This window comes from Fusarium falciforme, chromosome 12 (assembly GCF_026873545.1).
Source record: "Fusarium falciforme chromosome 12, complete sequence".
NCBI classification, from domain to species: Eukaryota; Fungi; Ascomycota; class Sordariomycetes; order Hypocreales; family Nectriaceae; genus Fusarium; species Fusarium falciforme.
The window spans coordinates 762,142-776,182 of record NC_070555.1 but is presented as its reverse complement, the minus strand read 5'-3'; the positions used below and the strand labels follow the sequence as shown (position 1 = coordinate 776,182).

General features: G+C 51.2%; 4 protein-coding genes across 4 annotated transcripts; 2 read left to right on the top strand and 2 right to left on the bottom strand.

The window, feature by feature from the left end:
• Positions 1–1,357: 1,357 nt before the first annotated feature.
• On the top strand, positions 1,358–3,243 carry NCS54_01401300 (HET domain-containing protein; the record flags this gene model as incomplete). The annotated part of the gene is made up of 2 exons (XM_053159178.1): positions 1,358–3,093; positions 3,147–3,243. 2 exons carry the CDS (start codon positions 1,358–1,360, stop codon positions 3,241–3,243), a joined length of 1,833 nt encoding a protein of 610 aa, XP_053015153.1.
• Positions 3,244–3,729: 486 nt separating this feature from the next.
• NCS54_01401200 (Hypothetical protein) lies at positions 3,730–5,464 on the bottom strand (the record flags this gene model as incomplete). Its single annotated transcript, XM_053159177.1, has 3 exons — positions 3,730–4,651; positions 4,719–5,150; positions 5,223–5,464. The coding sequence occupies 3 exons, from the start codon at positions 5,462–5,464 to the stop codon at positions 3,730–3,732; spliced, it is 1,596 nt and encodes a 531-aa protein (XP_053015152.1).
• Positions 5,465–6,291: 827 nt separating this feature from the next.
• NCS54_01401100 (CBM1 domain-containing protein) lies at positions 6,292–7,501 on the bottom strand (the record flags this gene model as incomplete). The annotated part of the gene is made up of 2 exons (XM_053159176.1): positions 6,292–7,089; positions 7,145–7,501. The coding sequence occupies 2 exons, from the start codon at positions 7,499–7,501 to the stop codon at positions 6,292–6,294; spliced, it is 1,155 nt and encodes a 384-aa protein (XP_053015151.1).
• Positions 7,502–11,514: 4,013 nt separating this feature from the next.
• On the top strand, positions 11,515–13,130 carry NCS54_01401000 (Hypothetical protein; the record flags this gene model as incomplete). The annotated part of the gene is made up of 3 exons (XM_053159175.1): positions 11,515–11,685; positions 11,713–12,366; positions 12,438–13,130. The coding sequence occupies 3 exons, from the start codon at positions 11,515–11,517 to the stop codon at positions 13,128–13,130; spliced, it is 1,518 nt and encodes a 505-aa protein (XP_053015150.1).
• Between the last annotated feature and the right edge of the window lie 911 nt (positions 13,131–14,041).

The following is a 14,041-nucleotide window of genomic DNA, read 5'->3' as shown; positions in this document are numbered from 1 at the left end:
TCCACCGGTTTGCAGGGATTGGCCTTGGCCAAGCGCCTACTGAGAAGCTCATTCATGACATTCGGAAAAACAAACTCAAGTTGCGGCGCTGGTTGGATGTCGATGTCTTGATTATTGATGAAATCTCCATGGTTGACTCCATCCTCTTCGACAAGCTCGATGCCATTGTGGGTGAGTTACGAAGGGTAGACCTGCCGTTTGGAGGTATCCAACTAATCTTCACCGGCGACTTTTTCCAGCTCCCGCCAGTGAGGAAAGGGCGAGATGATGGCAGTCCGAAGTTCTACTTTGAGTCCAAGATACGGGATGAGGCCATACAAGATACCATTGGCCTGACTCGAATTTATAGGCAGACGTATCCCGAATTTAGCACCATGTTGAACCAGATCCGACAAGGTCGACTTTCATCTGTTACCATTGACAAGTTCCTGGAACTTCACAGGCCTGTGGTAGCAGACAGCGTTGCAGAAGCCACTGAGCTCTTCCCCCTTCGCCACGAAGCAGACCAGGCGAACTCAAGGCGACTGCAAAACATCAACGACATTGCTCACAGCTATATCGCAGAAGATGGTGGGACAATCAGAGACGCGGATACCCACAAGATGCTCCTCAAGGACTGTTTAGCCCCGGAGTCCTTCAAGGTGTTGAAGAAAGGGGCACAAGTCATGCTCACTCAAAATGTTGATGATGCCCTCGTGAACGGGTCTCAGGGCCGCGTCATTGACTTTCAGGGCGACAGACCCTTCTATCCGGTCGTTCGTTTTGCAACTCGAGATAGTAGGACCCGAGATCACCTTTGCGAGCCTATGGAATGGGCTGTTGAGCGATGGGTGCCCAAAGAATGGCCTCAAGAGGGTTGGGTCGTTGAGAAACTAGCAACGCGTGTTCAAGTTCCTCTCCTCCTCGCATGGGCACTCAGCATACATAAAGCACAGGGTCAGACGCTGGACCGTGTCAAGGTTGATCTTGAGCGGACGTTCGAGACTGGCCAGGCGTACGTCGCGCTCTCACGTGCGACGAGCATAGGCGGATTGCAAGTTCTGAGCTTTGATTCGAGGAAAGTGACAGTACACCCCAGGTTCAAGGCTTTCTACGCAAGTTTGTCCAGGAATACAAGGAAGCGAATGCTTTGAGCTCACGATGTAGGCAGTATAAGTAATTGTCACGAGGGACCACCCATGCCGAAATTCATCTCCAAGCTAGGCCGTAAGAAGCAGTTGTTCGAGTCCCACACAGTCTCTTTTCTGTTTTCACACTCAAGGTAAGGGCACCGTGGTGATCACGTTCAATCTCCACGTTCCATCATCTCCCAATGCGCACCGGGTGCTTGGCTTTCTCCACATCTAGACCCTTCGCCATGTTCGTCTATACTAAAATCGAAGCCCTGTCCGAAGAGAAACGTATTCGTTTACTCTATCTCGCCCCGGCGGAGAGCATCGATGATCCGATTGAGTGCCATCTGGAAGTCGTCACTCTAGGACAACATCCCCCTTTTGAGGCATTGTCCTACTGCTGGGGAGACAACAACCCTGTCCGCGAAATCAAGTGTAATGGAGAAACCTTCAAAGTCACCGAGAATCTCTGTCACGCGCTAAGGAACCTTCGAAATGGCCGCACCCAAAGAGCGCTCTGGATCGATGCCCTTTGCATCAACCAACTCGACCTCGGGGAACGGCGACTTCAGGTTCCCCTGATGGGAGACATCTATAGCCAGGCAACAAACGTATTGATTTGGCTAGGTCCTGATCCAACCTCGGACAGCATTTATCATGTATTTGAACTTGCTGAGAGACTCCCAACGCTCGGAAAGCTACGTATGGGCCCCAAATGGACCGAGTTTGTCCAGACGACTTTTCCAGGTAGCCAAGAAGCCAAGATTGTAAGCAATTCTCAGTCGGAATCATCAGAATCTCCCGACACAGCGTTTCCTGCTCTGACACAAGAGATGCTGGATGGTATCGTGGCAACGTTGAGGCGACCATGGTGGACGAGAACGTGGACTATCCAAGAGCAAGCCGTTTCTGCGAATGCAATCATCATGTGCGGCAAGTTATCAGCCTCATGGCAGGTCTTTAAAAAGGTATTCGTCATGGCCATGACTGAGACCATTCGGACGCAGGGCCACAACATCGAGTCGAACAGCTCCACGCTCGCGATGGACGAGATGAACACCATGGCCTACACGCGTCTAATATTTGATCGTCGGCGCGAGCAGGGTGGTTATAAAATGCCCAGCGAGCTCGGAGATTTGCTCATCAACTACAGATGGTCCATGGCCACTGACCCAAGGGATAAAGTCTATGGTCTTTTGGCGTTGGCTGAATCAACATACGGCATTCAGCCCGAATATGGCATTTCGATAAGGGACTGTTACACAGCTGCTGCATACCAAATCATACGTGGCAGTGGCAACTTGGACATTCTAAGGGCTTTGAGGAGACCTTCTTGTCTGCCTGTTACCATCCCCAACCTCCCTTCGTGGGTCCCCGACTGGAGTTACGACTACTGCAGCATTCCAGAGGAAGCTCGTCACCCCATAACTATCTTCAAGCCGTCTGCACGTGAGACCTGGCTCAACACCCATTCCTTCATGTTCAAGGCCTCTCATCCCAAATTCCAAGCATCCAACCCCCAGATGGACGACTATCCGAAAGATGGAGGGCCTAGTGGAATACTGATTCTCGAGGGTCTGATTGTCGACGAACTGGATGTTCTTGGAGGCAAATTGGATTATCCGGTGCCAATAAAGGAACCAGTGACGACTAAAAACCGTATCAGAGTGTGGAACAAAAACATGAGCTACAACAAAAAGGTCATAGAGGCAATTGGGGAGATATGGAGCACGCTCAAAGGCTGGGAGCAGTTGGCGCTTGGATGCAAACGCCTCCATACAGCCCCTGGAGAAAGCCGTGAGGAAGCTCTGTTGACGACAATGTGCAAGGACCAGATCCCTCTGACCTCAGACAGGACTGTTGTTCTTGACCATATGCGCCGTTGCATCAAGGGCATGGCTGATGACTCAAAGACAGGCGCCGTGTCCAAGATACTGGGCCTGCCGCACATGGTCCCCAGGTTACACCACATGCTGGTGGGGTACAGTAAGGAACTCAGGATGGATGATGATGATTTCATATTGTTTGAACTAGCTATCCTCAACTTGCGATGGGCCGTCGATCAGAGGATGGCGAGGACCAAAGGCGGATACTTGGCCTTGGTCCCTGGGACTTGCAGAGTTGGGGATGAGATTGCGCTTCTGAAAGGAGGCAAAACACCATTCGTGGTACGTAGAGATGGAAATCATTGGAAGATATTAGGAGACTGTTATGTTCATGGCATCATGTTCGGCGAGGCTTGGGATGAAAGAAAGTGCCATGAGATGGAGTTTGCCTGAAGTGTAACATGTTTTCTACAAGTTCCAATATACTCAGTACACAAGAAACTATGTAACAGAAATCCTTCAAAGGGTAAATGGAAACACCCATACGTACAAATTTTTGCCAGTTGACAACCAGAGGCTCCTTGCAAGCCGCTGCTGACCTGCATCAGGTGTCACAGGAGAATCAGCTAGATTGAGGCCTAGGCTCATAGAAGCATTTAAATGCAGGTTTTGAATGGAGAGAACGCTGCTACTCCGTATCATCCTATGAATTGACGGTCTACCACCGAGGCAACCGTGTTACCTAAATACCAATAATGAATTATTCGCATAAAATTCTCGTGTCGACACTCTTAAGACACAAATCGCCACTTGGTCTTCTCCCAACCTTTCTTCTTCTGAATCTGGATCCCAAACCCTTCGCCTTCCTTTTCCGGCTTGCCTGCGGCTTCAGAGAAAACACACGCCTTCATGGCGGGAACCTTGAATTCTGTGTAGTCTTGGTCTAGGGGTGCAACGTCAAAGCCAAGAAGGAGACAAGTCATCAGCCCAAGGTTCTCAGCAAAGGCAAAGTTTCGTCCAGGACACAGATGACGTCCACCGCCAAAGGGAGCAAACGACGTCCTCTTTGCTCGATCAGACTGGAGGTTCTCCTTTCCGCCCTTTTCGATGAATCTCTCGGGATCAAATTCCATCACGTCGTTGCCCCAAACACTGTGCAATGTGTGCAGAACCTGGGCCGACATTTGCACGTTGAGACCCTTCTTGAGGAGGTATGAACTACCCTTTCCGTCGGAGATGGTGGTGTCCTCCATAACTCTGCGGTTACCCACAGTCTGGTTAGATAAACGGATGGCTTCACGGTAACAGCTGACAAGTAGTGGACACTTTTGGTCGAGGGTAGTGATGTCGATAGTAACCTCGTTGTCATCCCCGTATTGTGCCGCAGGCACCACCTCTTCTCTCAGGCGAGAGACAAGTTCAGGTCGAGCGTAGATTTGTGCCATGAACCAAAAGAGCGTAGGGATAGTGTTGGCTGTCGACACATGAAGCAAAGCAAGCTCAAAGTTACCGACTTCGGCGCCGATACCATAGCTGCGAAGCACTGTCGCTCGACCCTTGACAATCTGAGCTGCATCCTCGTGTTGGTCCTTCATGGCGCCGTAGTATTTTCTTAAAGCAGCTTGTAGTCTGGCCCTTGCGTAGTGGGCAGCTCGTGCCGTGATGCTTGGGAAAACGTTGAGCAAGATTCCAGTCAAGCCAGCCTCGAAGGTCCTGAACGATGGTCAGCGCAACCCAAGCTTCAGTGGCCATTGAGTAGTATCTCAGTGTTGATACTTACCAGAGATCTTCCATCAAATCAGGGTTCCCCTTGATAGGGTTATCAGGCCCATACAAGGCCTCCGTCGTGGCAATCGTCATCATATCTCGCACCCAGAGATACATGTTTGGGATCTTCAAGGGCTCGCTGCTTCCCAAGGCCTCGAGCTCCTTTGATACATATTTCAGAGCATTGGCATTCATCCGATGTGTGTACTCTCCCGCCATTGACTTGGTGATGACGGAAAAGAAATCAGGAACGAGATTGGTTTCTCGGACGATTCTGGCTGCCTCGTTTGAAATGGCGAGCTCTCTCTGAGCAAACTCAACGGCAAACGGCTCAAATGCCAGGTTCTTGTTTCTGTAGGCTGACTGGACCATGGAAGGCTCAAAGATGATGTACAGCTTTCCGCCAAGGATAGGCAAGGTGCCAATCCGAGCGCGGGTCTTGTCACTAAATTTGGCCCATCAGCTCAAGTCCGGTTGCCCATCAACAACGACTCGGAGTATTCTCCTCTTGACTTACAATAGGATCTGGAAGTAGCCACCATGGTGCTTCATCATCCCAATAAGATGGCCTATGACAGGAATGCCAGGCTTGAGCAAGGGGGGCTCCCTCTCATCAAGACCAGGAGATGAGAGCTTCTGTAGAAAGATGACGGATAAAAGCAACGCCAACCCAGTCAAGTACCTTGCGGGTGACTGCTTAACGTCCTCTGCCACAAAGGAGAGAAAGCCATTTGAGGCTGTTGTCACGTTTTGTGTCATGGCTTAAGACCAGGTGCCCCACGGTCACTACAAACCAAGAGATGACTCGTCGAGTCTAGCACGAGAAGGAAACAAAAGATCAAGATTAGCCCAAGTTGATCGGATCTAGCAGATACTTATCCCAGGCCATTCGCTTAGCGCTGAGCTGCCACGAAACTAGGACACACGCTGTTGCAGGGGTTCTTCATGTAAGGTGAGATTTTAGTGCTGAAAAGTCCGAGCCAGCCTTGGGATTGCAAAGCAGGAGTGGCGATTGGCACCCTCGGTTAAGGACCCAGCGTCAACTACGACGATTTCAGTTAGCTCATTGTGCGGTTGTTTCAAAGTCGACGCCATCTCATCTTGCTGTCTTCATGAAAGAGGTCAATATCTGTCTGGGATATCCGTTTTAAACACACAGGCCCCTTGATTCAGGCCTTTTCATTCCCATCTCCATGACTTTGTCCTTCAGACACGAGACTCCAGCCCAGCAAAGCTAACATCAGCGTCAGCAAGACAAATCAGGGTATAACATTCGCGCTTGACGATGCTGACGCCCGCCCCACACCACACGTCGCTTAAGCACAAACACACAGCTGCGAAAAGAAGCCTTTGTCGAGAGCTCTGTTTGATGGTGGCTTATCGGGTGATGATGACGAGTCCATCGATCGCCAAGAGTTCTATTCGCAACATGTGAGCTTTATCTGGTAACCGAAGTCCCTCAATGTTTGTTTATTCCTGGTCAATCTGTCTACCTACATCTTTCATCCTGCAGTGTCGCCTCTGGTTGACAATATCAGACGACTGGACCAATAGCTGCCCTCAGAACAGTTCATCTCCCCCAACTTTTAGACGTAGCTCTTCAGAAGAGAGTTGTAGTACTGGTAGCCAGTTCCACTTGGAGGTTCAAAGCTGTACATGTAGGTACCCCACCAGGGACCAGCCGCCCACCAAAGAACACCCTTCCAGACATCGCTGTTGTCTTCAAGGTAGTCGAGCATACCCTGGACGGCTGCCTTGCACTGGCTGTTTGCTCCACCGGCAAACTCACCGAGAACACCGACCTTGCCGTTCTTCTTGAGCCAGGCTGTGGCTGCCTTGACCCGTTCAGCGCCAATGATGGAGGAAACACAGACCTCAGAAGTGCCAGAGCTGTCAGAGTCCAAGTACTGGTGCATCTGGTAGACAATCTTGTCCTCGGGGTCGGTGAGAGCCTTCATGTTGTCGTTGACATCGGGCCAGGACCAAGCACCAGACCACTGGTTGCCTTCGACAAAGATGTACTGCTTGGCACCGGTCGAGCGGATACCGTCGATGGCTGCCTGATTGAGCTTAAGAACAAGAGTCTGGTCCATGCTGTGGTACTCGTTGTTGGTGTCAAAAATGACGCGGTCGTTGTTTTTGAAGACGGCGGCAAGGTTCTTCCACCAGGTCTGGAAAGCTGAAGTGTCGGTAATGACGTTTCCAAAGAAGCGGCCATAGTTGTGAGGATCAAGAACAGCATAGGCACCCTTCTGGGTGATGTGGTTGATAACCTTGCTGTAGCCATCAAGGTAAGCCTGGTTGTGGCTACCAGTCAAGGTGCTCGTCAGCCTCTCCATCTTGAGCTGCACACGGAAGGTGTTGTATCCTTGACCGATCAGAGTCTGATGAGCCATGTTAGTATGCGTACTGCAATACATCCTTAGTGGCAAGACTTACGTCAATCGCGGCAGTGTCTGGAAAGGTGTAATCCTTGCCCAAAGTGCCTGGCAGATTATTCTCTCCAAACTCACCACCAGCCTCATTGGTACCAACCCAGACGAACTTGCCCGTTCCTGGGTTGGGGTTGTTGGTGGGAGAAGAGCTTGGCTGAGTGACGGTAGAGAGAGTAGTAGAAGGCGGGTTGGGGTTAGAGCCTGGCACACACTGGCTGTAATAGTCGTTAATAAAGCTGCAAGTGTAACCAGAGATGCAAGTGGTAGAGCCGCTCCAGTTTTGGCCTCCACATTGCTGCCAGGCCCCGTTCTGGGCCAGAGCAAGGCCAGTGAGGCCACTAAGGGAGAGGAGATAGCGCATGGTGTTCAGTTCCTTTTGACAAAGACTTTGAGTGAGTGTTCTGAGCTAAGAGTGCGCTGAGCTGAGGATATCATCATGAAAGGAGAAACAGGCTGCTCTTATATTCGCCAACAGTCAAACCATTTCGTCCAGCAAGGCTGTTGGCGAAATAGGACACCATCGTGAGACCCTCTGACCAAGCCCTTCTTCCCACTCTACCGTTCCATTCAATTTCTCTCAACTTCTTGATCACATTGATACGGCCCGTCAGCCGTGAGTTGTTCCGGAAGGATTTCTCCATTGAACTTGAGGAGGGAAGACCCCCGGAGGTCCTGAGCCCGAAAGGAGACTGGTAATCGACTGACAACAATGGCTCGGAGTGACAATGTCCGAGTCTTGGTGAGTTAGATAGCCATTATTGAAAAGAACTATAATGAAATTACTTAAAAACCTCAGAACAGAGAACTCATGGCCCGATTGGACCCGCTCTAGACCGAGTTCGGGCCCGGAGGCTGAGGCTCCGAGGTTGCATCAGGGCCGACGAGGGGACCCATTCCGTCGGAGGGTGAGACCGTTGTTCCGGAAAGTCTGGGGGAAATGAAATTAAGACCCCTAAAGGTGGAAGATGGTCCAATCAACATGCTCCGTGGGTCGGCCAGTCACCCAAGAAAGGAAACCATCTGGATGTGTCTTGTGGATGTCGACTCACAAGGCACGACCTGTTCAATCTGTAACAACAGGGATGGCTAGAGCAATCTCAATGTGCTCACGAGCCTCTCTTCTGTGCTAGGTACCCTTGAAGCCAAGCCTAGAGTCGGTCGATCTGGGCCTATCTCTGCCGTGACGGCAATGAGCCAGGGGCCTTGGCACTCTCACTCACATTGAGTACTTCATCTCGTGATCTGCCGTCACTTGAACTTGACTGTGAAGTGGCCAATTTGTTCCCTAGTTTCGTATTCCCAGAATTGTTCAGATCCAACCTCCATCTACCAACTCAAGAACGAGAGAAAAGCACATTCATATACCCAGGCTCATGTCTCCTCGACAATGCTCTCAGCTGAGTATCTACAAATACCGTGTCTAGTTCTGTTCATGAGAAAGCGTGTAGTCTGCAGACCCATCTTTGGAGTGTCCGCCAATGGGAGAATGACTGCAGCGTCCTTGTTGGCCATTTCCACTCCACCACAGCTGCTGACACCACTTGCACCAACTCCACTGGTTCTGGCCTCCAGCAGAACCCACGTTCATGGGCAAGGCATAGTCAGCACTTCCAGCGTGATCATGTGTGCCACCGCGAGGGCAGGTTCCAGCAGAGGAAGCCTTGGAATAGGCAAGACCGTAGCACTTGTGACACCACATCCACCCGCTCTGAGAGTTGGGCACAGCAGGATTATTGCCAATCAGTGTGTAGTTCCAGCTCCCGGTGCTGATGTGGGCTCCTCCGGCAGGACAGCAAGTGTGACCATCGTAGGCCAGGGCCTGGCACTTGTTGCACCAACGCCATTGATCTTGACCGCTTGCTATAGCACGAGGATTGCCATCGATGCAGAGGCTGTAGTTGCCGCTTCCAGTGAAGGTATGCTTTCCTCCAGCCTGACAGTCGCCCACTGGCCCACCAGCGAACGACAAGACTTGACACTTGCGACACCAGCGCCAGTCGGCTTGGCCATCCCCATTCTGCTGAAGGCGATAGTTTCCGCTGCCAGAAACGTCGTGCTTTCCACCGGCCTTGCAAGGGCCGACGACGCCGTTTCCAGTGAAGGAGAGTACTTGACAGTTCTTGCACCACTTCCAGTTCTCTTGACCGGCGGCAGACTGGGAGAGGGTGTATGTGCCGCTGGAGGAATGGTCATGGACGCCCCCAGGAACACACAGAGCTTCTCCCCTGTAGAAAAGGGATGCGCACTTCTGACACCAACGCCAGTTTTTCTGGGAGAACCCAGCCGTGGCAGCAGAGGCTGAATCAGTGGCAGGGACTTCAGTAGACATGGTTACAAATGATAGACAGCCAGACAGGCAAAGGGGGGATTTGGAAGTGGGAGTGAGAGTGAAGTGTTTAGTGAGGGATGCAGTTTGAAGTTCCAACACCAAGCCAGACATCTGAAGGTCTTTATAGAATTTGGTCTCATGCCTTCTTGCTGATTGACTTGGAATTGTGACTTGATCAGCTGAGAGGTCAGTGGCAGAGGCGCAAATATTCAGCGCCTCATTATGCAGTCAGTGTTGCCTAGACGGACGAGTGGTTGACAGCAAATAGTGATTGGCCTTGCCAAAACACCACTCACTCGCCAATGTCGACTTTCTCCGCAATGTCTCGGAGATGTGATGGAAACACATTGCCACACCGTGTGAGAGCGGAAGCTGAAAGTAAAATACAACTCATCGAGGGCTACAAGGTATCTAAGGCAGATGACAAGTCAGCTGGATGTCAATATGTGACCAGAGCTGAGTCCAATAGGACCAAGCCAGGGGCTTAAAGATACGTCTCCAATAAAGCAAATAGAGGCTTGCAGACCCCTTTCTACGTGAATTCGGGCACACGCAGGCAGCAGCGGGGCATCAGACCGGGACAATCCACGGGGATGAGGCTTGCAGAAACCGCGTATCACAGACATAGTCACAAATACGTTTCTTTATGCTTGATTGGCCATCTAGCCCATCGCTTGGATATCAGTACAGCCCATGAGAGGTCTAGCTTCTTGCCGCGTACCTCATGTTAGAGACCAATAAAACCTCCAAGTAGGGTGGGTAATACTGGCATAGGCAACCCGCTACATCGAACACAACCAAAGCACGAGTTAATAGTCTCGATTTTATCTCACCACGAGATATACTAGTGACTAGTAGTGAAGCTAAAACAAGTAAATATATAACACGAAGATCGACTTGGAATGTTTCCTTTGTCGCCTAGCTTTGTGAGTGGTCGCCGCCGTAACCTGAGCCGAATTTTGCGCAGAGTGGTTCCCCAATTTAGATGATCCTCATCTTGCCAACACCAGCATTATTTGTCACTATGACCTCCTCTGAAACCCAGCCGCTGCGAATCACGCGGGAGGGAGATATTACGAGGGACTTGAGTACAACAACTTTTGGGCAACTCTCGAGGAGCTTGATGTTCCCCTTTACCTACATCCAACTATGCCCACAAGCACCATGGCCGACTGGTACCAGGGGAGCTGCTCCCCTCAAGCGAGTATTGGCATGTCGCATTTCGCCTTCGGGTGGCATTTCGATACTGTCACACACATTCTCCGGCTCTACGCGGCAGGCGTTTTTGACCGCTTCCTGGAACGTGTCCAGTGATTCAGCGCAACTTGGGGCCCGATAAATCGAAGCTTCCAACAGGTTTATGCCGAGAACTTTTGGTTTACCACGAGTTAGTTCACTGAAAGGCGTTGCCCCGTTGGCGTGTATGCTTCCGAATACCAAGTTGAATCGAATCATGTTTGGCATCGACTATCCTTTTCTCAGGATGCAGGATGGGGTTGAATGGATCGAGCAAGTGCGAGCCAGTAGATTGTTAAAGAAAGAAGAGCTGGAGATGATTCTTTATCGAAACGCAGAATTATTTCTCAACATTAAGTAGTGCATCAATGATAGATCTTGCTTCAACAACTTCTGATGTGACCCCTAATAACCAACCGCCCTCTGAGGATGCAAGTTTTGCGCATTTGCGCTCTGCTTACCTGCCTGTGGGTCTGTTCAATCGCCAGACCTTGAACTGATGCCTGACTTTGAGTTGTTGAACGATTTCAGAGTTCAACCTGCAATTGAAAACTCCTTTCACATCTTGTGTTTGTTTTATGCATGTTTTATTCACAGCGATGCAGTTATGCCACAACACAAACATGGGCCACACAGTTGGGGGAATCAGATCACGTGTACGCGCGCCAGCTGCGACGCGTTCCTCTGCCCCACCTTTTGTTTATCGCATTTCACACCACCAAATGTCAACAATCCAACCCACGCTTCTTCACTGCTTGCGCCCAAGGTTTCACTCGATACACCAAACCGCGTTGTGATACTCGGACAAGATGGCAAAGAGCGATGCCAAAGCCCGTACCCGGCCGTCATCTGCTTCCCCCGGGCTCCCGGCCTCGGACCCGGACAACAGTGAATGGCCCGACAACTTCGAGGGCACCGAGCGACAGAAGCGTTCCCTCAAGCGGATCGAGGCCGTCATCGGCCAGAAGCCCTGGGAATGGGTGGCAGAGTTTCTTCCGAAGCAGTAGGGATGCACCATGTTGAGCACTCTGGCCATGATTCTTGAGCACGCCGACGCCAACCCAGAGTTCGAAATCACCGATGTCAAAGCATTTCTGGGCCACAGCATTGCTTCTCACGAAGATGATTCCGATCTTTCGCTTCGAATGAGCGATATCAAGGCAGCCAAGGACAAGTTTGTTGACCCGCAGTTCAAGTCGATCGCAGCCTCCAGACGCAGGAGCGCTATTGCCCCAAAGGTGGCTGACCCTGCTCCCAATGGCGATGCTGGCGATGCTGGCGAAAGCGAGCGAGCGGAACTCAGCGACAAGACCAACGATGCGACGCAGAAGGAAGGGAAGGGCAAGAAGCGAGTGGAACAAGTCGCCGGGACCGATGACGAGGATGAACTCACTGTCGACAATGACCACCACCAACCCGAACCCGAGAAGTCTACCCCAGTCAAACATAAGCTGCCTTTCATGATGCCAAAGCCCTCGCAGGCAGCTTCTTCTGCTCAGTTGGCCACCAACACCGCGTCTGACGCCCGCCCTCTGGCCTCCTCTACAACGCTCCCGGCTGACAGCCCCAACATCAAGAAGCGAGAACGGTCTGCTACGCCCACAGGCATCTGCCCGAGCAAGCGTGCTCGCCATGATGATGGTACAGCCTCACAAGATTTGGTTAGTCGCTCTCAGACCTATTGCATGGTTGATTGCTGTCGCTAGTATCATCAGCTAACCAGAGTGATCAGTTCGCAACTCGATCGAGCCTTATGCACGCTACGCCCGCCTTCCTCGAAGCTCTGGCCAAATACATCCGAGCCATAGAGCGCCAACACATCGAAATGGGCCAAGAGTTTGCTGAACTTTCCGAGTCGCTCAAGCTGCGAACAGAACCGCACCGGGGAGCGTTGGACCGCCACAAGTCTGCTCAAGCCAACCTTGCTACGATGGAGGAAAAGATCTCTGTTTTGCTGGCGGAGGAACAGAAGCTCAAGGACTGTAAGAAAACCCTCGATGATGCGAAGGAAACGTGGGAGCAGATCTCGGAAGAGAAGTTTCAGGCGCTCCAAGAGGCACACTGGGACAAGACCACCATCAACGCCACCGAGCTGCATCAGGCCGAGTCCGACCGCCAAGCTGCCGCCATGGAACTCGAACAAGCTCGACAGATTGCCCTGCCTGCCTTGATTCTCATCGACGAGACTCACCCCAAGCTACGGGAGCTAAGCATGGCTGGGAGGTCACTCAATCTGCAGGCGAAACACCTTGGCATGCTTCGAAGTCTCGTGGTGCTTGGTGCCCCTGCTATCGACGCTCTGGATGGCGAACTCAAGGCGAGAGGATTCTCTCTCAGGGACATTGTACAGCGGATTGGACAGCGCGCGCAGCCCACCAACACCGAGGCTAGCTCTGGACAGCCATCAGATGAGCCGACTGCTTAGGTGCGATTTGTTTGATGTCGCATGTTTACATCTACGTTCGAGCGCGGAGGATTCCATGCGCAATGGGTATTTGTGGTGAGACTGTCAGTTGGCCTACCACTGTCTATGGTGACTGGGCGAGAGTTGGGAATGGGAATGTGTGGATTATGATGGAATGGAGCTCTATGTGAGAGGGTGGGCTTTCAACACTTGGGGCTCGGAGCGGGCCAGGGCTAATAGGCCTCATTGTACGCGATGGATGCAATATGTTGTACTCTTCTCAATGATAGATGCTCTGTTACTATTGACGTGGTCCTGCTTGAATGTGATGACATGGACATGGCGGAGATGGCGCTGAAGCGCACGCGCCACTTGAGCTCGTGACTGACCAAAATTTTCATTCAACAAAGGAGGTCGCGTGGCCCAATGGCAAGGCGTCTGACTACGAATCAGAAGATTCTGGGTTCGATCCCCAGCGTGATCAATTTTTTTGGTCTTTCTTTTTCTTCCCAGTCATGTATGACCTCGACCAGGGACGGAATGGGGATGATGGTCTTGTAGGCGGTTGACGACTGACGTAATCACGCGCGCTCTGGGTGTAATGGCTGGGACAAACTGGTCACGACATCTACCCTATGGTGAAGAGTAAACTTGAGAGCACAAGAGCAAAGACAAAACAAATGTTTGTCTCTACCCTTTTCTTTTGTTCCTTGCTTTTGCATCTGCAGAATCACTCAAGCTGTGTTTTCTAATTATAAGCATGATTTTAAACGACAACGAAAATTGCTTGTGTTGGTTTGATTTGGCTTGGTGACTGCACTTGGCCCGCCGGTTTTTGCCGTTATTATCACAAACTTCGTAGGACTTGTTTTTGTAATGGATTGAGCTTAGGATAACAAGGTACCCTACAGTTTAAGAGCCTGATTATTAAA